This window comes from Pseudophryne corroboree, chromosome 6, assembly GCF_028390025.1.
Source record: "Pseudophryne corroboree isolate aPseCor3 chromosome 6, aPseCor3.hap2, whole genome shotgun sequence".
Taxonomy (NCBI): domain Eukaryota; kingdom Metazoa; phylum Chordata; class Amphibia; order Anura; family Myobatrachidae; genus Pseudophryne; species Pseudophryne corroboree.
In genome coordinates this window covers 756,924,304-756,950,903 of record NC_086449.1, presented here as the reverse complement: position 1 = coordinate 756,950,903, position 26,600 = coordinate 756,924,304, and the positions used below count along the sequence as shown (strand labels likewise).

The 26,600-nt window shown below is 43.5% G+C and overlaps 1 protein-coding gene across 10 annotated transcripts in view; it reads left to right on the top strand.

The window, feature by feature from the left end:
* Positions 1 to 26,600, top strand: part of PCDH1 (protocadherin 1) — a 375,594-nt gene that overhangs the window by 191,678 nt on the left and 157,316 nt on the right. For 7 of the 10 annotated variants that reach the window (XM_063928552.1, XM_063928549.1, XM_063928553.1 and 4 more), the window contains exons 2-3: positions 15,360 to 16,180; positions 21,023 to 23,215. In XM_063928552.1, the coding sequence (XP_063784622.1) occupies positions 15,386 to 16,180; positions 21,023 to 23,215 (2,988 nt within the window). In that variant the 5' untranslated portion in view covers positions 15,360 to 15,385. Of the gene's footprint in view, positions 1 to 12,096; positions 12,294 to 15,359; positions 16,181 to 21,022; positions 23,216 to 24,041; positions 25,606 to 26,600 lie in introns of those variants that run through there. The other 3 variants (XM_063928556.1, XM_063928555.1, XM_063928550.1) reach the window with 3 other exon arrangements.

The following is a 26,600-nucleotide window of genomic DNA, read 5'->3' as shown; positions in this document are numbered from 1 at the left end:
TCTCTCTCAAGCTTTGATAACTCTACCCCTGAAGGAGAATAGTTACTAGAATGTCCTATTATAGAATGATTCCGTGTCATTAGCCTGTGAAAGATTTCCCAAAATGGCAAATGTAAGATTGGCATAAATGCAAGAAGTAAAGATAGAAAACAGAACCAGCTTCCCTGTCAGCGTTTGCTAAGCAGGAGCGTGGGCTGCATTGCCAAAGGTCATCGCTGTCAGCCAGATGCACTATTTCTGTGCCTGTCATCAGAAATTACCAGTGCCCTGGTCTTTTCTGACAGTCGGAAGACTTGTATAGTGTGCTATAATGTTAAAGAGGTTGGTAGCAGTATAAAGGGGGAGGTTCCACATTGTATATGTACTTTATCCAGGTTTTTACTGAATGCAAGCTTCCCATAATTAAGATGGGTTTCTGGATTTAAAGAACTAGATTAATCGTAAAAGTGCAAGGACACCTGTAGAGAAATCTACACAGAGCTGCACTGCCATCTAGGAATAACGTTCCCCCCATCCTGACCTGTGTGTCGCCAAGACTTGGTGTGGAATGTGCCACAAATACGGCAGGTTTATACTACCGTTTCGTTGAGGACAGTTCAGTATATAGATTCCTTAACATTATAGGGGTCTTTTTGCTAAGGGTAAAGGTCCTATGTAACAGAGGCTACTGCGGTGCTTTCTTTGACACAGGTCATGTTTTCTGGGTTTTCTTTAATCATGTACCGGTGAGGAAGTCTGTTTTGCTTTGTCAGTAATTATCTAACCTGTTTCTACACAGAAATCCCAGTGACCTGTTGGGCATACTTTCGGATTGGGGTCGAAATCCTCCGATTTATTATATATTTAACTATCCGCTGCGCTGGAGGTAATTTCTAAGTAAATCATGGAGATAAGATTTTCTCTCTTGCGGTGATAGAAAACCAGCTCTATCGACTTTTTAGTAAATTTGCCCAATATTTTGTATTTTAAACGTTTGCTGAAGCAGCCTGAATGTAGTGTTCCTGCTGTTCCAGTGTATCCGGTTCTCCTGTTGTATTTCTTCTGTATTTTACAGTTTCCTTTCAAACTAGTTATGACTACATATAAATACATAAAACGTGTTGATTTTCCAGTCACATTATCTATCTTTATGTCTACATAACTCTTCTTGATAAAGAAACTACGTGTCTGCCTGCAATTGTCTCCATACAGCTGACTGATTCCACTGTTGCGTTTCAGTGAGCCAAAAACATTGCCCTCCCCCCTCCAAATAGTAATTTAGAAACACCTGAGGCTCAGGACTAGATCAGAACATTATAGCCAAGGTCACACCAAGGACTCTGCAACAAGTTTATCCAAGGGTATATCACTTAAACTCTGTCAAAGCCTGTCTAAATCCTCAAGATATTATAGGCACCGCATAATCCAGCAAAAGATACTGCTATGATTTAAGGTGGACTTTGGCCGGCCTGAGATTTATCTGCAGGATAGAACTGCATGTGCAACTCTGCTGGAATTATCTCTTAAACATTAACTAGTGGCTGTAGATCATTAACAGGTTGGGGAGGTAGTCTGGCACTCCAGGATATTTGGTGTGTGTTGGAACAGAGGGAAAACTGTTGTCTAATGTTTGTTTTTCCTATGACCATGGGCTGTTTACCATTATTCTGGTGGCTAGCGCCATCAGTTATGTCGTATATTCTGAGGGGGTTCCAATGTATAGATAGACGGTCAATACTATATGGTCGACATGGTCAAAAGGTAGACTGTGCTTAAGGTTGACAGATTCAAAAGGTCGACATGACAGACACAAGTTTTTTGGGGGGGTTTCACATCTTTTTTTTTCAACTTTTGCTTCATTTACCATCCACATGGACTATGATTGGCGAGCGGAGAGAGGCAGCTTGCCTGAAGAGTGGCTTGTGTAGCAAGACCGCAAGGGTATACGTTTGCAATAATGTGGTCACATATCATGAAACAGAGAATAACACCCAAAAATCTTGGGTCAACATTTCTTGTTGACCCTGTTTTGTGTTGACTATTTCCATGTTGACCTTTTGACCCTGTCAACTTAATGCATGTCAAACAAATGGAGTCGACCTAATAACTATCTAATTATGGCAGATCTTTTATATCGCAGAAAGCCGCGTCTATTGCCAGCTGCCCATCTGTGACTTTATGCAGATACCGCTACAAGCCCTTCCCTGGTGTATAGCCGTGATTGTACAAGGACTGAGACGCCACTTTGAGCGTATTTAGACGTTCAAATACCACATGTGTGGTGTTCTATGCCACCATCGAAAAATTTGCATCAGCCCTATGCTAGGTGCAGATTTTCCGTCTTACTATGGCCTCCGATGTGAGCGATTGAGCACCTGAGTTCGCAAACTGTTTCAGCAACACGCCCAGGACTCTCCCATAAGACTGTACTCCTATGTGAGTAGCCGCTGTCCAGCAACACTCAATGCATTTTGAATCTGTGCGTCTCAATTGGTCCTGATGCTTTGTACACGAACAGCATGGGATGTAGTTCCAGCACAGATTAAAAACATTGACCTTTTGCGCGAATATCGGCATTACGCCCGACATAGAACAACATGTATGCAATCACTCTCCGGTATCACCGTGACGCCTATCTGTGCACATACCGGCCAGTTACGCAAGCTGTCGGGTGCACCTCTAAGCTGTGCAAAGCAAAACTTGCGTTTTGGCTGGACGTGATTTGCCTTTCTTGTGTCTGCCCAAGTGAAGGACTATCTAGGTGGGGTCACTGCGAAGCTGAGAGCAAATCACCTGTTCTTGCTTCTGCATTGCATGCACAGAGCAAAAATGCGCGTATTGACCCGTATGCACTTATGGTTAACCACCCAGCTTGTTTTCATAGCCATTGTAGTTATCGGTAAGAACTTGCGCCAACCCTGTACTTGGTGCAAATTGGGTGTAATTATGTGTATGCACAACTCATATAGACAGCAAATTTGGGTGGTATTCATGTGACCGCCGGTCAACTGACCGACAGTCACATGACCTCCTCCACGAGCCCGACTGCTCACTTTCCCGATGGTCGGCATGCCGACCAACAGGGACTATTTCCACTCGTGGGTGTCCACGACACCCATAGAGTGGGAATAGAACCCGCGGCGAGCGCAGGTCGCCACCGAGCCCACAACGTGGCGAGCGCAGCGAGCCCGCAAGGGGCTTGCTGCACTCGCCCCTCCCCGCCGGGATCCCGGCGTCTGTATGCTGCCGGGATCCCGGTGTCGGTAAGCTGACCGCCGGTCAGCCATACTACACCCCAAACTATTGACACACACTTGCTATATATATGTGTGTGTGTATGTGTGTTTTTATGTATGAGTGTGTATAATATGTAGGGCTCCCCTCCCGTTTGTGTTTTGAGCATTGTATGCCATGAGTGGTGAAACCAATCCATCCTCTTACGCATCATTAGCTGCCTTTCAGTGATACCGTGAGCTACTATTCAGTCTTGATGTCGTGTTAGAGACTCACCTGGTCCCTGGAACAATATAATCTATGACCCGCTGTTGAAAAGAAATCATTACTCACTCCTAAATCTAGTTAATTAGCCTTTCCTGAGTGTTGAAGGCTTTGACCCCCGGTGTTTGCTTTTATACCAGCCTGCGCTGTACACACGGGGAATTTGCCCACATGTTCCCAGTATGTATTGCATTCGTCAAGCCTTTTGTCCTACAATGGTTTCCGCAGCTGCCTAGAATTTTATACCTGGCTCATGGGAAAGGTGTCTAACAAAAAGGTCTGCTGTAATGTATTTCAAACCAGCTCCCAAACAAAACCAGATTCCTTTTTTTTTTTTTTTGTGTCTTTGGATTCCCAGCTGTAATCCTCAGCATTGTATGCGTCTGTGAATTGTATGTATTGTAAGTGTGCTGCTCCGAGATACTCTTATTACCAAATGTAGAACTGATGTCGGTCTGGTGCACTGTTCCCTCTTGTCATGGGAAATGGGTGTATGAGTACTTTCGACTTCACTGTATTTTTGATATAGTGGAGGCTATTTAAGGAACATCATGACTCCTTAGTAAGCTATACTGCTAGATTTGCTAAGATGAGCCCCCAAGCAATTAATAACAACTGTTAAGTCTTCTGCATTCATTGTCTAGCTTGAGTTATAGGCCCTACACTCTGGGCAATATGAGTGAAAGATATGAACGATCTCGTTCATTAATGAACAAGATACCGTTCTTACCTTTCAGTGTGGAGGCAGCAATGATGAACGATGCGCGGCCCATCGTTCGTTCATCGCTGGTGCCCCGTCGCTTGTGCATGCAGGCCAATATGGACGATCTCATCCATATTTGCCTGCACTGCTATGGTGACGGGGGGGGAGTGCAGAAACTTCACTCCCCCCGTCATTGCCCCTCCCTTCCATGCCGCCGGGTCGCCCGTATCCGCGGTCAGGCAGCTCGGCGGCGGATCCCGCAGTGTGTAGGGGCCCATTAGGCTGGACAAAGCTCCATTTCCTGCTGTTGGTACCTTGGCACCACGGTTTGGCGCTTAGGACAAGCATGCGTATTAAACTGCACCATTAGCACGGTGCTGAAAACTGAGTATTCTACGAGAGTCTCTAGTCTGCAAAACTAAAGGCCCATACACACTGGGTGATTTTGAGCTGAAAGCAGATCACTTTCGGTGTGTTGAGCTGCTTTCAGTTCAAAGCGGCCCAGTGTGTCTGCCCCAGCGATGAGCGCCCCCACTTCACCGCCAGCGGGCGCCGTTCATCTGTTGGTATCACCAGCAAATGAACGGCGGGGTGAATGGCTTTCCATAACATCCTGCTATATAAAGCCGTTCACCCCCGCTCACCTCGCTGGGCAGCGGGGAAAAGCGCTCAGTGTGTATGCACTGAGCGATTTCCAGCCCTGCGATGTCAGCAATCATCACTGTGCATACACGCTGGGCAAAAACACCCAGTGTGTATGCAACTTAACAATAAGGGGGTATTCAATTAAACGGGGGGGGGGTTTAGCCCACAACTAATTGCCGCTAAAAATCCCTGTGGCACGGGGGAAAAGCTATTACACTAAATAGCCTTTTCCCCGCACCAAAAAAAAACACGATTAACAAGTGGAAACCCACTGATTCCGCGTACACTGTGGAAGCAATGGTTTTTTGTTTTGTTGTTTTTGCCACATGCGACCTAATTTTGTGGGGGGTTTTTTAGGTTTGAATGCAGGGACTTTTCGCGTGAGGTATTCCCAGCTAAAAATACCTCCGGTGCTGCTAATTGAATTCCCTCCTAAGACTACAGGAAAAGTTACCCCACATGTTAGAACGGGAGCCAACGGTATGACAACCATAGTTGTAGGCATTGCAACTCCTGCGGGGCCCACAGCCTGGCAGGGCCAACTTTTTTGTCAAAGCCCCATGTTTTTTTTTTTTTTTTCTCCTTTAGTTCATAGATTTAAGGAGATTTAAGGGCGGTACAGAGAGATTAGACTAGATTGCTGAGAAATGAAGCACGGATCGCTCGTGTGTATAACCTCCAGCGATAGAGATGCTCGGCCGCGCGCATCGCTATCGCCGGTGATAGATTGAGCCACAATCTAGCAGGTCAGGTCGCTCACTTCAGCGCCGTGTGAAGTGAGCGTTCTACACCCCCTTCCCCCCCACCTTCGCTCAGCACACAACACGCTGTGCTGAGTGGGGGGAGAGATGTGTGCTGATCGGTCTGTGATAGATCGCTCAGCACACATCTCTAGGTGTGTATCCCCCTTTGGTTTTATACCCCAATGGCAGAGGTTTTTTTTTTTTTTAGAAGACAAAAATAACTTGTTATAACTGTACCCATTTGTGATAGACCCCAAAAGTTCATGATGTGGGGTCTAATTTAATGTGATCTTCATATAACCGTCAATTTTATATAGTTGTGTGATCTTATATTTTATTATATTTCTATTTACTAATGCATCAGAAAATGGGCATTTTGTGAGGTAATGTCTGGCAACGTAACCTTTGCTATTTTCTGCCATTTTTTTAAATTAGATTAAAGCTTCATTACCTTCCAGATAATTGCATGTGTTGATATAGCGGGTAGTAATGCCAATGCTTGCCCAGGCTGTCGGCGCACGTCATTTTTATTTTTTTCTAAGTCTCTTCTCCCCAAAGCAGTAAATCTGGGATGTGTACGGAGAGTTGAAAATAAATGGGTAGTGGTTGTATAGAGGGAGCAATGTATCAGGAAGTCAGGCGTTCCAAAGTGACTGGCTGAAGTGCAAAACCACTTGATCAAATGCCCCATCAGCTCCTTCCCTCCACTGCTCACAAGGCCCTTGGAGCGTTGCCGTTCCATCTTCGAGGAAGGGAAGTTCATACACAGCGACACGGGGATGCAGAATGAATCCGGAGTCCGAGTACGTCTCGCTGCAGCATGATGTGTAGTCTGACGCGCCGGGCTGCTGTTCTGTGCGTTCACCTTTTTACCCTGACCACAAAAAATAAAATAGAATCTCCTTCAGAGGTTTGGCTGGTACTTTCCAATGTATAATTTAACCTCTGCGCGTTGTGCAAAAAGCATTTTGTTTTGCATACCGTATATTAGTCTGAACAGCATTTACGGGATGTCCTTATGTCCTGACCGCCGGTCACAATGCCAGCACCTACATTCCGCCCCCTCACAATCCCTACAGTCACCATGCCAACTAATAGGGACTATTCCACTCGTGGAACTGAACATGGGGCGAGCGCAGGTCACCACCGAGCTCGCAAGGGGCTTCGTTGCTCTTGCCCCAACCCTCCACCCACACCGGGCATCTTAAAGCCAGGATCCCGCTGACGCTATGGAGAGACCAGCACTCTCCCGATACCAGCCCGCGTTTACAACCGTAATCCACTTTAAGCCCTACAGAATTCCGATAGCTGTTTTAAGCTTTTGAAATCTGAAAATTACGGTATTCGGGAAACAGCAGGAGCTTTGCAAGCAATTTAAATTGGGCAGATTTGGCCATTTACAAGGTACAAAGGGTCAACATGAAAATGATCGGCACAAGTTTTGGTTTTTATGTTATATATTTAACCATATCTGAGCCAAAGTAGTGGAAACGTGTACCCTAGCAGGCTTGCTACGATCCCTATGCTCCGGGCAAGGTGCCTTGCTCCAATACCTATATATCAAGGTGTTCCAGTCGTCTCATACAATCTATTAGGGACATATAAAAACAAGTGTACACATAAAAGGAGACTCATAGTAAGAAGACTGTTTGCTGTGAGCTTAGTGCACTAGCTCTCACTGAAACACCCCATTCGCGTTGTGTTGCCCAGTCTATACCAAGTTGATCCTTTTTCAATAAGCTTCCCATTGGGATTGTCTGCCGCAGCCTGAACAAGACTGCAGCTGTGATAGAGGTATTAAGATGTAATTATGGCTAAAATTGACTTTACTCACGTTTTTTAAACAATTGAGCTAATTTGCAGAAGTTCTTCCTGCCCTCTGCTCCATTATAATAGTAAATAGCCCTGCAGGGTCCTGACTGGATTGGACCCTTCCCGTGGAGTTGTGGTGTGGGTCCTTCCAATTTGGAAAGCACTGAAAAATATGTACATTACAATAGCCATTGAGGGGGAAGGAGCCTGGGGGGATAATGCCATTCATTGATTTCACACTTGTTCCCATCTCAACACAAAACAACAATTTCTAAGACCTATTGAAAGTGAATGATGTTTCTGTGATGCAAATCATTGTTATGCTCTTAATTCTCTCTCCCCGATGCACCCATTCACTTTCGTACCAATTCTAAAGATGAGGAGTAAACAGGGGTAACAAAAGTAACAAAACATTTCCCTGTACCTGCAAACTTAATTGTATTACATTTTACAGAAGTAAATATTGCCTGTTTGTTTTGTTTTTTATTTGTTTTTTGGTTTTGTTTGTATTTTGTTTTTGTTTTGGTTTTGTGTTGTGTTTTCTGTACTGTAGCTTTCACTTGTTAATTTAGTATCAATGTGCTGGGTTTTTTCCTGACAAATGCAACAACTTCTATAACCCAGAATGTACTTTCAAGTCAATGGGAGTATGGGTCAATAGGTCGACCACTATTGGTCGACATGAGTTTTTTTGTTTGTTTTTGGTGTCGTTTTCTTCGTATAGTGACGGAGAACGCAAATTAGTGCACCATGTCCCCTCGCTTCGCTCGCCATGCTTTGGGCAAGGTGCCTCGCTCTGCTACCGCTGCGCACGGCACAGGTTACTATCCCCGATCGTAAGCCCACGTGGATCGCAAAGTATGAAAAAATGAAAAAAAAAAATGTGAAACTCATGTCTACCTTTTTCCATGTCGACCTAATGACTATATCCCATCAATGGATACATCCCTGCTCCTCTACTAAGGACTTTCTGATAAATTTAACATAGTATTAAAAAAATAATAAAGATTAGACCCGCTGAATGTAAAGCCTTTTGGGCCTTGTCTTGTAGAATAAAGCTTCTCAATTGACGGTTATATTTATTACGCATAACACATTGATCATTTTCATCATTGTAGTCTGGCCAGTGGCTCTCTCTTTTTAGCTTTTATTTATCCGTTATTCCTAGTATGTTCTATGACCGATGATCAAGTATAAATGTGTATGGGCCTTATTTAAGTTTGTTAGCAAACCAAAAAAAAAAAAAAAAAGCACACTAATGAGCAAAACCATGTTGAGCTGCAGGGGGGGGCAGATGTAACATGTGCAGAGAGTTAGATTTGGGTGGGGTGTGTTCAAACTGAAATACAGTGTAAAAATGAAGCAGCCAGTATTTACCATGCACAGAAACAATATAACCCACCCAAATCTAACTCTCTCTGCACATGTTACATCTGCCCCACCTGCAGTGCACATGGTTTTGCCCATTACTGTGGTTTTTTTGGTTTGCTAACAAACCTGATTAACCCCTGATGTTAAGGGTTGTAGCGATGTCGGTAAGCCACAGACCCTGGCTATAAGTGGCTCCTATGATCCCAACATTCTGACAGTCCGTGACTGGTAATGCATCCCGATTTACTGCCATCCTTGAAATACATTTTTTATTTTTGGGTTTAATTTGTCTTAACTATATGGTCCAGTTGACATCCACGATTGTTTTACATGGGTAAATGGCCTGAACTGTAACAAAGTCATCACCCTTGGTTCGCACCCACTTAAACCTGTAATAGGCTTCTAGCCTATTACCTTGTACAATCCTCTAATTTGTGGTTGCCACTATTGCTACATGACCCTTGAGGGAGTCTCCTTAATTTATCTCCCCTCACACAACTCCCTGTTCTGCACACTCTCTCAGGACCATAAAATGTACTTGTCAGACCCAGGTAGTTATGGGATGAAAGGCCTCTTTGATTAACTGCAGCTAAGTTGGGAATTACAGACTCATTTTTAAAGTGAAGGAGAAAGGTCTGTTGGTATTTAGGAGGAGGGGGAGAGGTGGGGGCGGAGGAGGTAACAGGATGGTGCAGTTTTTAGCTAAACAGTACCTGCTTGTGTGCAAACAATTGAACCATTAAGGATCTTGAATCCATTTGTTTTTTTGCGATTGTATGCTCTTCCTGCCTTTGTGCCTTTTTGAAATTCTTTTTTAGATTTACTTCCCTATATAGCTTACATACTATATACCATACTTATTTCAAATATTGATCATTTTATTTGCAGGAAAGATGCACAATTTTTAGAATGGAAACCTATTACTTATTTCTTTAATCTGGATTGCAGCGATATTTATTCACATGGTCTGTGAGCATCCATGCAACATATTGCTTAGTTGTCCAAGGCAAATTAACATTTGATCCATAGTTGTAGGTAGAACAGTGCCAACTAGTGGTTAAACTATTGTGACAAATGTGTGCTTTGAATAGCATGGATTACACGGAGTAGCTTTGTCAAAGATGGTAGTAGAAGAGACACTGTGTACCTCGTGCCTCAATTAAGTCTTTTAGCAAAGTTATTGTCTACAGTCTCATGGGAGTTTGAGCACCCTGACAAGTATTTTAGATGGTTTAGCCTCTTTGCAGGACTAATGGCCATGTACACACGCCTAAGAGGGGGAACAATTGAATTGCTCCAGTAGCCACCCACAAAATAATTTAATCCCCCCCCCCCCCTCCTTAGAGGCAGAAAGAGGGCATCTGGTCTTTATCCGGAGATTCACTATGGCAACACTCACTCATCTTTTCTGGCATACTAAGTCAGGCAGCCACCCTACCGTAATATTGAGGTGTTTCTTTAAAATAATGCATCTGTCATGTCAGTCTTGATAAAAATAAGAACGGACTCCATGATAACAGCCTGTGTTATAACTGCACCTCGTACCTCATTCACTGATGTGGCGGTGATGGGTCTCCTAGGGCAGGCTTGTGCAAGAGCCCATTTTCTGTAATTATCCATCTGTTTCGTACACCTGGGCAGTTCCTGTGTAATCTGCATTTACGGCATAATGACACTGGAGGTAATTTTGTGCGAAATACAAAATATATTCTAGGGATTTACGATGGCAGCAAAACTGTATTACACTTACTCAAATATTTTGACCTAAAATATGACCGGAAAATGTGTCCACCTGTGGGTATTTCCGCTTGTTCTGTGATCATTTATTTCAAAAATCGGAGAGCGCAGATGTACCATTTACACAGTGCATTTACCCTTTATGGATGTTTAAAAATAATGGGGCATATTTACAAACACTTCTAAAAATCAAAAACCTGCTTGTATGCAGGATAATACCTGAGCCCTGGGTTCTGAAATACTCCCGTTTCTCCCACCTTGCACTTTTGCCACCTGCTTTCAGCTTCTGGTGTCGTTCGTGCTGGGACTAGGTAATTATATAGCTACCGCGATCTATTCCGTTTTATGGTTCAACCGTTTCTGCCCTACGTTTTTCAAATGGATCCATCACAAAATTATCATTTTGGACACAAGCCCTTTTTTCTTTTTCTTTCATCTTAAAACTGTAGTCGTGCCTGCCAATATTCTTTTTTATTAGGCACAGATCTTTAATAGCCAAACTGTTGTAAAGGTAAAGGGCAGCCGTTTTATTATAGTACCAACCTCAAACAAGGGGAGGGTAGAGGGGCAGGGTGCACAGCACCTAGTGCTTGGGCTCATAGTGCGGAATTCGATTGTTATAGTGCACCCGATCTCGGTCAAAAGTGATCGGAGATTGCGGGGTGATATTCGATTGTTCTTTTTTGGGTATTTTTTGTGCGCAGAGAAGTCTGGTTTAGCTGCGTAAAGCAGCAAAACCCAACCAAAGTAATGGGCATGAAGCAAAAAGTCCTATTTGAGCGCTCAAACGGGTGACTTTTTCACTCCTTTTAGCTCGCCACCCAGGGGGGCGGCAAGCTTAAATGCAGGCGCTGGCAACTGTTCGTGCCTGAACAGAGCTACAATAGAATAGCTCCAGTGGGTGCCATCTACTGGCTGTCGGCGTCACAAACAATTGAATTCCACCCATATATAATAATTCTACTTAGAGCACAGAGAAAAAGTTGTCCTCTCCATAACAATAAGCTAGAAGCCTGCTAATTGTCTCTTTTAGGGCGAGTTGCAGCAATGCTAAAACTGCGGCCACACCTCCGCAAATGCAGTTTGCCCGCTTTTCTCATATGCACCAAGTTCCGGAATGAGACATTCCGGAGCTTGGATGCGGTATGCATCGCCATCTTTAGATGTGATTACCCTATAGAAGCCTATGGGCTTCTCTCAGCGTTTCTCCTTGAGAGAGGGTTCTAATCGGATCCCTCCCGCACTCAACGCATGTGCAGGACGACTCCCGGTTCCTAAACTCAGAATTCCTTCTATCACGATTTTCTTCCAGCAAGTTCCTGTGCGCATAAACTCAACGTTTTTGTAGAACTTCATTGTATTTCACTGAACTCTGTAGCTTCTGAATAAAAGCTGGTCAGAAATTGCGTACAGATCACTTTGTTTTGCACCAGTGGCATCCAAGCACATTTAATAGGCTTTAATATAGTGCTACAGAGCCTTCTTGTAGACAGGGAGACTCTCACTGTAAAGTACAATCCTTATCCTTCTGGTTGTGCATGTGGGGTCAGAGTAACTGTCCCTGTTTTTCTTGTTGATCCCCCTCCCTGGCACTTGTTTGGCCAGATCAGGAGGTTCTGGGACAGCAGTTACACAGCACAATTCCCTGAGAGCCAGGCTGTCACAGCAGAGGGAAGGCACAGTCACCAGGGGAGGGGACGTAGCACTTTCTGGCTCCTTGTCACACAGTATTTCACTCTGTGACTTCTGTGCGCTCTCCATAGTGGCTGCTCCACCAACACTAGAGGAACCGTCTCTCCCCGGAGGTAATAAGCCGGAGGTGGGGGCTGCAGCTGGCTGAGGATTCCACTGCTTGCACCTGTCTCAGGTCTGGAATGCGAGCGGCTGATCGCAGCCGGCTAGGAAGTTATGTATGCTATAAACTCCTGTGTACTGGCAGGTCATGCTTTTTGGACTTGTAGTTCTACTGCAGGGAGGATCGGGTGTTATATAGCTTGGTATTACAGAAAACTGAATAGCCCGTTGCTGGGGATTGCAGCCTTCCTCTCACTGTAAGAGCATGCGACAAAGGACAGCTTTCCCTATGTAGCCACACGGCTGCACTCCTCTGATTGTTCTGAAGCTCTCGTCCCAGATACCTGACTTCAGAGGCTGGTGGGTGTATGTGTGTGTGTGTGGCTGCTGTGGGAAGGGTTCCTGTTGGCAGCTAGGGTGCACGGAGGAGCTGCAGTTTGTGTGTGTGTGTTTTGTGCTGGGAGAGTGTGACAACTTTGCATAGAAAGGTGCAGCTTGTGCTGACCTGCAGGTGACAGTCACAGCTTATGTAATGCAGGTGAAAGACTCATTTGTTTTGCTGGAGCAGCGTTCACGGATGGTTTAGGCGCTATACCCCCCCTCCCCATATAATGCTCAGTTGGTGACTCTGCTCGTCGGAGGCTGTGACCTAAATTTTCAGAAGCAGGTGTTCGGCTTTCCACCTCCTTTTTTCTTCTTCTTTCTTTTTCTCCTCCTATTTTAAGTATTAAATTGCGCCGCTTTTAGTGGAACACAAGTTCATTTTTGTGTGATTCACTCATTACATTTTAATTATTGAGAACATTGTTCCTGTTTTGAAGGAATGTTAATGAAGGGTTATACAGTAAGGAATTTATTATTATTTTACTTTGTAATTAAAGTCTTTTTAGAATGTTGGTGTAGCTGGTCATACTGGTTCCGTAGTGATGTGAATGGAACGGAGAGAAAAGTGACCAGGCCGTTTCTCTGTTGGGGTTCTCTAGCTGCTGGAGTCTTGGACCCCCCCCCCCCCCCCCCTCCTCACTGTGTTCCGTAAGTCAAAGTTTTGTGTGATTTGTAAAGCCAGTGTTTTTGTTTGCAGATCTTCCTTTGTTTGGTTTTGCCTTTTTGTTTTTGGAGTGTTGTGGTTGCCGGGGCATGTATTGTCATACTAAGTCCATAATGGCTGTACTCCATTGGATGTTCTGTGGTTAGTGGGAACAGACTGCAGGTGCCAAGAGTGGCTCTTTTTGAGATTAGAATCCCACTTTATGAAGTGGAAGGAGCCTGCGATCTCAGAAGATGGAAGGTGTGTGCTAATTAATGATGTGGTTTGTGTTTTCATATTGGGCAGGATACATGACGCATCGCATTGTGAATGCGCCACATCTTGCCAGTCATCGCATGTATATTGGCGTTTACAAATGCCATATCTATGAATATATTCGTAATGGACAGCTATCTCAAGGGAGCTGTCCTTTGCAGTGGGGGAACTTCTGAGTTTAGGACCCGAGAGTCCATCTGCGCATGCGCCGAGTGACGAGGTCACCAAGGCGGGTGCTGGGAAGGATCAGAATGGATCACTATCAAGGGGAATCGCGAAATGAAGCCCATAGGATTCTATATGGTAACCCCATTTAAAGATGGCATTGCCCACCGCATCAATGCTCTGGATTGTATTGCATTCCAGAACTTAGTGCATATGAGAAGAGCTGCCAAACCTCCCTAAATAACGACCACAGTTTTATCATTGCTGCGTCCCGTCCTTTATCTTTTTTTGTGGCACATTTTTTAGGTGAGCGTGGATGATTTTATTTTTGTCTTTCTTTTGTCCGGCTAGTTTGAATCTTAGGGTGTACTTGCTGTGCCTTAAGGTGGGTACACACTGATAGGTATATCTGCAGATCAATTGATCGGCAGATATATCTATGGACAGATCGGGCAGTGTGTTGAGCATACACACTGCCCGATCCATTGGGGACTGACGTCATGAACTGCCCGCCCGCCCAGTTCAGCTGTCAATCACCGTTGGCTGCCGCAGCATGTGTACGGGCGGGTGGCCACACACAGCGACGCCCCAATATATCTGTAGATATATTGGCCGTCGGCTGTGCTGCGGGGCTGCCGCGATACCACTGTGAACGACTGAGTTCACAGACATAAATCGCCCATACACACTGGCCGACGAACCCTCGATATATCAGCCGTTCAATAGAACGGCCGATATATCGGCCAGTGTGTACCCACCTTTAGAGAGAGATAAAGTGGATAGAGCTTTAATAGCAACCAACCAGCTCCTAACTGTCATTTTTCAAACACAGCCTGTAACATGGCAGTTAGGAGCTGATTGGCTGGTACTTTATCTCCGTCCACTGTATCTCTCTTCAAGGCTTAGTACATAGACCCCTAAGTTTTAACTCCCAAAATGACTGCTGTAGTAGCGCAGGTCGTCTGGAATTGCCCTTAGAATGTAAAGAAAAGTGAAACGCATGAAACCCTTTTTTTTTAAGTTGCTTCTCAAATAATAATAATTATAGCGTGTGCACTTTTGCAAAGGTCTTTAGGAAGTAAATACATTTTTTTTAAATGTACTGAGCTGTTGAACCTTGGATTCCTTTTAGTTGTAGTGTTGTGTTTGCAAAGCAGATAGTGATCTCAGTGCTCCCATTAGACATTCTTTGTACAGGTGATGACGGGTTGATTAGCAGCTTGCGTTGCTGCACTTTTCATACTTCTAATCCCATGTACACGTCTGAGTCACTTTCTGATACTGAGCTTTCCGCATGGAACTTATTAAGCAAGTTTTCTAATCTGGCAGGTGTGGCTTCTCGTACTGTCGCATTAGGGACACAATTGCTAGGTGTAGGTGACGAGCAGAGGTGTGTTATTTCCTCCTTGTCAGCTTCACCCTGACTGTTAGCAAGCCTGGCACAGCAAATTAGGAAGCCGGCGTCTGCGTTCCACAGCAGGATGTTCTCTAACTGGTGTTTCTGTCATTAACTTGAGGATAACTTGAAAACAGAAGCTGTTTTGATTGGCTTACCAATTACTGGCCTTAACCTGTTTTCCTTTCTCCTTCTCTCTGGCTTTCCTTGCAGAGTGGCCATTGCCGTTGAGACTAAGAATGAAGAGGGCAGTCTCCTGTTTATACTTATGGCTTTTCCTACAACTTCCCCTGATCAGCTCTTCCACCCAGGTGAAATACAAAGTTGACGAAGAGCAGCCACCTAACGTGTTAATTGGAAGCTTAGCTGCCGACTATGGCTATCCAGATTCAAAGCACCTGTACAAGCTGGAGCTGGGACATCCTTACCTCCGCGTGGATGGTAAGACTGGGGATATCTATACAACAGAGACCGCCATTGATCGAGAGAGCCTCCGTGATTGCCAGAACTTATTCCCGGGTCTACCATGCTTCCTAGAGTTTGAGGTGTCGATGACGGACTTAATGTCCCCAGTTCCCCGGCTGCTTGATGGACAAATTGAGGTTCTGGACATAAACGATAACACCCCCAACTTTGCTTCTCCAGTCCTCACGTTGTCCATTCCAGAGAACACTAACATTGGAATGCTTTTCCCCATACCGGCAGCTACTGACCGTGACTCCGGGGTGAACGGGGTGGCTTCTTATGAGCTGATAGTCGGTCCTGAAGCACATGAACTTTTTGGACTGCAGGTAGCTGAAGACCAAGATGAAAAGCAACCTCAGCTGATTGTCATGGGAAACCTTGATCGCGAACAGAGAGACTCTTATGACCTCACCATTAAGGTCCAAGATGGTGGCAAGACGCCCAGAGCCAGCAGCGCCCTGTTGCGCATTTCCATCCTTGACACCAATGACAACGCTCCTAAATTTGAGAAGATGGCTTATGAAGCAGTGTTGCCTGAGAACAGCCCAATGGGGCACTCTGTACTGCAGGTAAGCGGCGGGCGCTTGAGGTTTCATTTGTTTGACCGAAAATGTTTTATATCCGTTCAAGCATGCGCACTTCTTTTTCATTAGGTAATGAAGGGGCTCGTTCGTCAACAAGTAATTTAAACTGTATGATAAATGGTGCTCCAGCCAATCCGCTCCCAACTGTCACGTTTGAAAAATTACAGGTGGCAGCTGATTGGCTGGAGCACCATTCTTCATGCGCAACGAGTTTTATCACTGGTTGATAAATGGGCATATAAGTATGTATTGTGTCTGATGGAGTGGCTCTTCCATTCTATGTAGAATTACAGACTGCAGAGATAAGGCAGTTATCAAATTAAAACAATCTGGGGACGTGTTAACTTTTTTTTTTTTTTTAAATAAAAGTTTCTCCTTTGTTTTGTTACCAGTTTATTTTGTTGGACACACAAACTAGGATAACGCCAAATATCCAATTAGAGAATTACATGTAATTGCTCAAATTTCCCCAGATTGTTTTTAATTTTATGTTATGGTTACTATGTAGATAATCTAACAAGCCAATTTATGAAATCAGAGAAGTGACCTTATTTGCTGTAGATTGTCGCTCATGTAGCCACAGTAGGGCAATATCCAGGCAATTTGCCAAAACCTATCATGTCCTCTTAGCCAATCTGCTTTTGCTATGGTTTAAACGGCCTTGTTTTCTCCTATTCGAAGGTATCAGGATGGACATAGCCATTTGCTGCGCTCCAGTAAATGGAGATATTTTTGTCCTTTTGCCGAAATAAACTTTTAAATGGGATTGCGCTACAGGTAGGCGTCCAAGCGTAAATTTTTGCTTCTCGAGTTTAGGAGTGCTAGGTTGTATCTCGTCTTCTTTTTATGCTTTAAATGTTACCCAACGACAGTACTCTTCATCCTCTTCCCATGCAGGGCCCAAAGAGCTGCTATTTTCTGCTCAGTCTACTAAATGGTGAAAATATTTTATAATGTTCTAAACAAAATTTAAATAGCCTAGAAATCACAATGCCTTGGGCAGAATGGTCTTTATCCCTGGATGTCCCATAGGAAAAAACAGTTTTGTATATTTTTGTTTTTATTACAATGGCCATGCCTTTTCCTATTAACACAAAGTGGTTCCATGTGACTGCTGTACAGGATTTTTTGCATTCCTTCCATGCAATATGTCTCGGGCCTGACGAGGAACAGGTTGGGCGAGTTTTTAATGGTATCTTATTTCACAGTCTAGTATCAGGTAAATTACTCCAGGTCTGACTCATGTGAACTAGAATTTTGTACACTCTGCTCCTAATATGACCTGTGGCTTTGTCCTCACATTGCAGCAAATTCGCAGTCGGGACACAGTGTGTATCTTAAGGATTGTGCAATCCTTGCTCCTGGTCAGACGAAAACTATGCAGGGTTGGGGGATAGTATTTGAGTTCTAGCCTGATGACAGATAGTGATCCATAGCTATTACGTTAGTTCTCCAAGTAAGGTCTGTGTGGCTTTCGGAGGCTTTTTGCATCACTGTCTAAATCTACATAAAGAGACATTTAATTATGCAGTTGCCTAATGCAGTGGTTCTCGCTGGCCTAATGTGAATATTAGGAAAAAACATGTTGACTATTTTCTGTTGTACTCGGTTGCCTAGATTTTAGAAAGGTGTTCTCTTTACTGCAATGTAAAAGTTCCCAAATGGAGAGCCATCAGCCCGTTTTTTATACAGGTTTTTTTAATCATCTCGCAATATAAGGGCCTAATTCAGATCTGATCGTAGATGTGCTAAATTTAGCACATCTATGATAATTTTCTCAGACATGCGGGGGGACGCCCAGCACAGGGCTAGTCCACCCCACATCAGACCCTACCCCCTGCATTTGTGCAAAAGAATTGCATGTCGGCGATGCTTTTGCACCTGGCGAGTAACTCCCTTCCTGCGCGCTGGCAGGGATCTTCGTGTCACCGGTCGCATCAGCTGCGTGTGGCGTCACGCAGCTGCCACGGCCTGCCCCCCCAATGGTCTGGACATGCCTGTGTTGTCCTGACTGCAACCCGCCAACGGCGTTCTAACGTCCCATCCCGCCACCGCCTCTGCCTGTCAATCAGACAGAGGCGATCGCAGCCCTTAGATGCTTTTAGCATGTCACTGGGCTCCAAGGGTGTGCGTGCACACTCCACAAAAAAATTCAGACTGCGATCACTGCGCCCTTAGACTGGAGGAACTCTGTCATTGCTGGCAGTTGCGACAAGTCTTGAAAGTCTGTAAATGGTAGAGAAAGAGGGACAGACGGCCCTGAAGTTCACAAACATACTATAGAGAGGGCTAGCGTAAATCTGCCTAGCATGTACAGCACCAGCTGCAAATATAATGCTTGGTTTTAAACAGGGACGGTTCTTGCCCTTGTGGCGCCCCGGGCAAAAGTTAGGGGTGTGGTTTAATGCGGGGGTGTGGTCAGTCACGCCCCCATTTGTAGCGCCGCTGAAAGGAAATAAAAAAACAAACAAAGTATACTTACTATACCCCGCTCCTGATTCCAGACCTGCAGACCTCCCCCCGGCGCCGCTCTTCTCCTCGGATCTATGGGAGAGACGTCAGTCATGACGTCTCCCCCATAGCACAGCATAGGCACTAGAGGTCAATTATGACCCCTAGCGTCCAATGCTGTGCGGTGCGCGATGACGTCATCGCGCACCGCACAGCAAAGGTCCTCTCCATGAAGGGAAACTAGACGCTTAGTGTCTGATTCCCTTCACAGCGGGGGGGACCAGCGCCACGAAGGGAAACTAGACGCGTAGCGTCTGGTTCCCTTCTAACAGCGCGGGGGCACTGCTGGGGGGTACTCTGCACAGTGGCGGATCTTGCCATGGTGCGGCGCCCTCCGGATGGCGCCGGCGCCCCGGGCAACAGTCCTGCTTGCCCGTGGCAAGATCCGCCACTGGTTTTAAAATGCCTTTCAACCATTAATATTCTTACAAGCTAAAGAAATATGATAGATATAATTGTTTTAAATGATGTTTGTCGGCCTCATTAAAGAAGCATCAAAGACCACCAACCGTGTTTCAGCACCTGTTCATGGCAGAACTGTCGATATTAAACAAACATACAATATACATTGTGTATATGTTAATTACTTTTGACTGAAAACCTAATTTCTCTGCATAAAGAGCTACAAATAGGTTTCAGTACAGCATAAACTAAGCGGTAGGGTCTACACTGCTTACTCAATTATTATTGGCTATTTTATATAGCGCCTACGTGATAGGAAGCCATTTTGCAGAGCGTGTTTGGTCATTCTCATCAGTCCTTGCCCCAATTGAGCTTACAACCGATGAAGGAGATCTATCATTGCTTGGAGAGATAAAAAACAAACCAATCAGCTTCTGTCATTTTACAGGCTGCGTTTGAAAAAGGAGTTAGGAACTGATTGGTTGGTACATTATTTTCAAGCTCTGATAAATATCCACTTAAAGCCTTAATACACCCAATATTTTGTCAGGAGCCAATTTAACCTATTGGTATGTCTTTTTTGTAGCGCCCCAAGGAAATGTATACAAACATAGGAAAAAATAAATAATGTGAATTAAATATTAGTAGACTTAAGTGGAACAGTGCCACCTAGTGGTCCAGTTATTGGGAAGTATGCTGCAACTGACAAACATTATTGGAGAAAGCATTTAATCAGACATGGGATCCCTTGATTTGCTAAGCATTAATTTTTTCTTTTCTTTTTATTCTTGCGGGTTTTTTTTAAATGTATTGGCCTTTTTTTCTAATATATTGTCCCTTTAAAAAATGATGACAGAGCATAGGATGTATCTTGATGAGGAGTAGTTAGATTCACAAATCTGATCTGTCTCCTGTCCCCCGCTCATTTCCTCGTATAAACTCTCTTGCATCAGGTTGTTCTCCAGCGTTGGTCTGAGCAGGGCTGAAAATGAAGGTTTCAGTTCACTCAATAGCACATTGATCAGAGCGCTGCCCCACATTCTAATTGTTTAGATCATGGTTTCAGTGGGTTGAAAGTCACGCCTGTCACGGGAGAATGACTTTGACACCATCAATATGTGATCAAAGCAGTCCCCACACTTCATGGCTGTGTTGACCCCTTTGACAGCTGTTCATTGCATACGAGTCTGGGTTATAAAACCTTTAAAAATGTAATACTGTTTTTTTTTTTTAGAATTATTTTTTATATTTCCAGAGCCTGAAATAAGCATGCAATGGTGCAGAATTAACAATTGTCTGGCAATTTATTACATTTCATTTGCTATGAACAGTATGCAGAATGTTCTGCCTCTGTTGGCGCAAAGTACCCTGCTGATTTCATTCCTATTGTTAACTAGCTTTAGGAAATTAACACTTATCTATTAATGCTTTTTAAAATAAAACTGAAATCTATTTTGCAGTATTGTTTTGTAGACTGTAATGCATACACTTGTAATTGATTTCATTTATAAGAGTGTGGAAACATACCCCTCTCCCCCTCCCAAGGTTGCACCAAAATAAGTATCACCCAAAACAGCATGATAAAAGGGTAGTTTTTTATTTATTACACTTAGCTGGACCTTTAAGGTAACCTCCAAGCTCTTTAAAAATGGTTCTCCGGTTTCTCCTACCCATTATTCTTAAATTGCTTCTGCGGTTGTCCTGTAGTTTGTTACATGACACTGCCGTGAAACTTAGACATGTTTTTCTTGAATGGAATGCCATGTGAACAGACAGGTGTGTTTCACTGAGAAACAGAGAGCCTCAATTTTTCATGGACTTTTCTTTACTATATCTCACTGAAAATGTAGCATGTGTTGAACCCTTATCTCTGGATTAAGTGTCCGATTTCTGTTTTGTTTTGTTTCCTCCCAGGTTAAAGCCAACGACTCTGACCAAGGAGCCAATGCTGAGATTGACTACGCGTTTCACCAAGCCTCAGATACTGTCCGACGGCTGCTACACCTGGACAGGGCAACAGGTCTGATAACCGTCCAAGGTCCCATAGACCGAGAAGATGTTGGAACGCTACGTTTCTCTGTGGTGGCCAAGGACAAAGGATCCAACCCCAAATCTGCTCGCACCCAAGTTACAATCACCATACGTGACACAAATGACAACAAGCCTGTGATTGACATTAGGGGGTTCGGCCTGGTAACGCATCAGGATGGCGTAGCCAACATTTCAGAAGATGTGCCAGTGGAAACGCCTGTGGCCTTAGTACAGGTTTCTGACGTGGATGAAGGAGAGAACGCTGCTGTAACTTGCGTTGTGGCCAGGGATGTACCCTTCCAGCTGAAACAGGTTAGTGACACTGGCACCGACAGCAAGAAGAAGTACTTCCTCCAGACCACCACACCACTGGACTATGAGTCCGTGAAAGAGTACACTATCGAAATTGTGGCTGTTGACTCTGGTAACCCTCCTCTTTCCAGCACCAACTCTCTTAAGGTGCAGGTGACTGATGTGAATGACAACGCACCTGTCTTCTCCCAGAGCTTGATACAGGTCAGCTTCAAAGAGAACAATTCACCTGATGATGTTGTGATGGAGGTGAGTGCCAGTGATGCCGACAGCGGGTCCAATGCTCAGATATCTTACTCCATTCTTGCGGACTCCAATTCTCGTGGCATCTTCTACATCAATCCAGACTCAGGACAGATTAGAGTCAACACCGTACTGGACCGTGAGCAGCGGGAACATTACGACTTTCATGTGGTTGCTACAGATAAAGGAACCCCCAGTTTAAAGGGGACCGCTTCTGTTGTAATTACTGTCCTAGACTGCAACGACAATGATCCAAAGTTTATGCTTAATGGTTACAACTTCTCCGTCATGGAGAACATGCCCAGGTTGAGCCCTGTCGGTATGGTCACGGTCATAGATGCGGACAAGGGTGAGAATGCTCGTATCCATCTATCAGTGGAGCCAGACAGTGGAGAATTTGTCATCCAGAATGGCACAGGCACCATACTTTCTAGCATCTCCTTTGACCGTGAGCATCAGAGCACCTACACTTTCCGGCTGAAGGCGGTGGATGGAGGGGACCCACCCCGTTCGTCATATGTTGGAGTAACTATAAACGTCCTTGATGAGAATGATAATGCTCCAGTGATTGTTGTACCTTCAAACATTTCCTATGCATATCTTACCCCTTCAACTCACCCAGGTACACAGGTCAACAAAGTGCGAGCCGAGGATATGGACACGGGCGTGAATGCTGAACTCTCTTATAGCATTGCTAGTGGCAATCCCTTTGACCTTTTCCAGATAACTCCCAAAGGCGGTGAGGTCACCCTAGAAAAACAGATTTTGAGGAAGCACCATGGTCTTCATCGTCTAGTAGTAAGGGTGAATGATAATGGAAAGCCACGAAGGCTTGGTACAGCTTTAGTCCATTTTTACATCAATGAAACTTTAATAAATCAGACTTATGTAGAGACTTTACTTGGTCACAGTCAGGATACACCATTAGACATTGATATTGCTGGGGATCCAGAATATGAGCGTAATAAACAACAACAACGTAACATCTTGTTTGGTGTGATAGCTGGCATTGTGGCAGTCATCATGGTCATTGTGGTGGTAGTTTTGATTAGATATTGCAGACAGAAAGAAGCAAAGAGTGGCTATCAGGCTGGAAAGAAGGAAACAAAAGATCTATATGCCCCAAAACAGGGTAATAAAAACAACAAAAATAAAATCAAAGTTAAGAAGAGCAAGTCTCCAAAGCCACCCAAACCCGTAGAGGAGGATGAGGAAACTGGACTACAGAAGTCCCTGAAGTTTAATCTAATTGACTCAGCTGGAGACAGTCCGCGAATCCATCTACCATTGAACTACCCACCTGGTAGCCCAGACTTGGGGCGTCATTACCGTTCAAACTCTCCTCTGCCATCCATACAGCTCCAACCCCAATCCCCATCTGCCTCCAAGAAACACCAAGTAGTGCAAGACCTGCCACCTGCCAACACCTTCGTTGGCACTGGAGACAACAACTCCACTGGCTCTGATCAGTACTCGGATTACAGCTATCGGACCAATCCCCAGAAATACAACCATAAACAGGTAGGCGATTACTTCCTACGTGAGGCGTCCAAGGATGGCACTCTAGCATGGACTGACGTATGGTGATAATTTCCTACAGGCCAGGGTATAACATACCTAGAAGTTCCAGGGGATGCTGGTTGGAGTGTTGGTGGGGAGGGGGGGTGGGTGACTGAAGACCCATTATGCCTATTTTATTAATCTCCGTTTATTCTTCAGGTGGGATAGCAGTTTCATTGATGTAAATGTTGCTATATTGAACCAAAGAAAAAGATGCTGTGTTCTGTCGGCATCACGTGTGTCGTGGGCTATCTAAATTTGTACAAGTCTCAGCCTTTTTATGTATTTTGTAGTTAAATTATTACATTAGTAGAATGGACTGGAATTTAATTGAATTCTATTCAATGTAATAGGCTAATGTGAGCTGGCTCTCACTGTATCCTCATAGGATCAATTGTGTGTGCTTTGTCGAAGGGCTTTAGCCTTTTTAATGTTTCGGCAAGGTGGTGGACGGAGTTAGGCATACATTGACATTTAATTTTTTACCTCTGCTCAGCTTTACAAACTGCTTTTTGCTTTTATTATGGCTGCTGCTGATAACTGTCTAACGTTTTTGCTTGGGTTTTGAGTGGAAGGTTTGTTGCAGTGTTTTATACTGGCTTTTGGTAGGAAGGGGATTTCTATTTAAGCACTGGTGCATTATGAAACTAACGCTGCTATTGCTTTTTTTAAATTTTATTTTGTGGACCTTTTTAGGGTTGATTTTTATTTTATTCAGTTTTTTTCCCATTTATTTATGTTTTTGATTGCATGGTTTGTTGCTCAAAATTGGCTCTTCTCTTTCTAGCCTCCGGTCTCTACCGACTTTCTCTAACCAAATGTGTCTTCAGTCAGACGTACTCATGCAAACCGTTACCCCTCCAAAGCTGAACACAGGGCAACACACTTAAAACAATTGCGAAAAAAACAATCTTTTAAACAGGCAAATACTGTAAGCCATTGGGAGTAGGCCAGCTTGAATGTTGGATGGAACTACAGGGAGAATCCTATAAACGTTCTATGCTGTCTGCGTTGCATGACCTCCATATTAATACCCTGCCTCTCTATGATTGCAGCATTCTAAATATTAGATCAAGACAATCACTTAGACTGCTCAGTAAAAACCCATTGGGGTTCAAATTCCAAGACGATTTACTACATCTACAAAAAAAACATTATTTACCGGTCTAAAGTACAATCTACTTGGTATTGGAAAACAAGAGCTTTTGCACAAACTATTTTAAGGGGTGGGATTTAAGAAAAACTGTCGTATTATTGCAGGACACTGACGAAGCACAGTCATAGTGTCATGCCATGTAAGTGGTACCACGATACCTTGCTGTTGTATAGTATTGTGAACGGATAGCTTTGTAAGTGTTAACCTTTGTGCCTTTTATGTAAATTTAAGCGCGAAAAACATGCTGAGTGTTATTTCTTTGTTTGCTAAAGCACCAGTTCCATGTTTGTTAAAATAATGAAGGATTGTAGTGATGTTCCAAAAAAATCTAATTTATTTGTGGAGGTGCTTTATGTAAAGGGCATCATTTTATTTGCTTTTGGCCATATGCGTTATACTTTTCAGGTTCTGTGTTTATCTTTTCTATCTTTATTTTGTACCTATCACTTATATTATGTAAAGTATGTATCTGGAATTTGTAGATGCACAACTGAAACCAAAACATGGCTTTATCTTTGAAGGTCCCCGGGCGACTCAAATGAACTAGGCTGCAGTGTAGTTTAATGCTTCCACTAAGTGATCAATACGTTTAAAAAGGGATGTTGAATTTGATCCTTGTCGAGGTAAATTGCCGGACTGCAGAAATCTGTATTATCATAAGGACGGGGTACTGGTTGGTAAATGAAGGGGGCAGGGCAATCCGTATATTGTGCCTTTTACATGTAGGGTTCGTTGGACTGATTTTATAAAGACATTTAAAACCAGATCTGTATCCACTACTGGTTATAAAACGAAGCATAAATAGCCATTTGTATGGCCCGGATGGAGCTTCCTTGGTGTTGCTATGGACAAAAATGACCAGCATAGCTTATTGCAGTATTCCAGCATCACCAGAACAGTCATATTAAGGTTGCTTTATGGAAGCCCAGTATCCTGGTGAGTGTGGGACTGCACTTTGTTGCATCTCAATGAGCAACATGGGTGATTGGCAGCTTGCTGCGAAGACACCTAATGCACAACAATCAGACTTGTAATTCACTGGAATGTATATAGAGGAAACGTTTGTTTTGCACAATGAATAATAGAATAGGCTGCTTACACACTCTTTTAAGCACCTTCTCTTATTGTATATTTTTATTAAAGAGAAAAATGTCACCTCAATTTATCTGCATTGTAATGACTAAATACTGTGAATAACCGTTATTTGTAAATAAAGATTATTTTTTTCCCTTTTTTTATTTAAAAAATCAAATTCATTTCATTGTGGTGTGTTTTTTTTATATATATATATATATATATATATATATATATATATATATATATATATATATATATATATATATATATATATATATATATTTTTTTTTTTATTTTATTTTATATATATGTGTCAATTTAGAGGTGGGATGGGGGGTGTTATTGCTGCGGAATGCTGACTTTGAATATGGAATTGAAACTCCCTGGAGGCTGCGCTGAGTGCCTCCTGAAACGTGCACAGCTTCTCCCACTGTCCGACGGCTGCAATTAAGGATGAAAAAGGAAGCAAGGCACACTTAGAGGCATATTAGCCGGTATTATAGGTCTTTTCACTTGTAATGGAAGTGATCCTAATGGACAAAATGCTAATTTACTGAATGCATTTTGGTTTCTATAAAGAGATTTTTGTTTTGTTGGTAGGTAAAGTAGCCACTTGCAAAGAATTTTTTTTTTCTATACAGAACAGCGATACTTCAAATTTCCATTAAAGTTTTTAATATTTAAAAATAACGGAAAAGTTAATATTTGACATTGCTATACAGTATGTGTGTATATATATATATATATATATATATATATATATATATATATATTAATATATTATAGAGAGAGAGATCAGTATGATTTCCCGACTGACGGGACCCCGGCGGTTGAAATACCGACGCCAGAATCACGACCTCGAGTGCAGCGTGTCGACTCGCCACGCTTCGGCCTCTCCTCACAAGGTTATATTCCCTCTCAGGTGGTGGCGTGGACCACCACCCAAGTGGAGTTTCAATGATTGTCAAGATCCTGACAGTCAGGAATATAACTGCATATACATACAGACAGACAGACAGACAGACAGACACTTATTTATTTATTAGCAGTTTCTTATATAGCGCAGCATATTCCGTTGCGCTTTACAATTAGAACAGTTATAGAACAAAACTG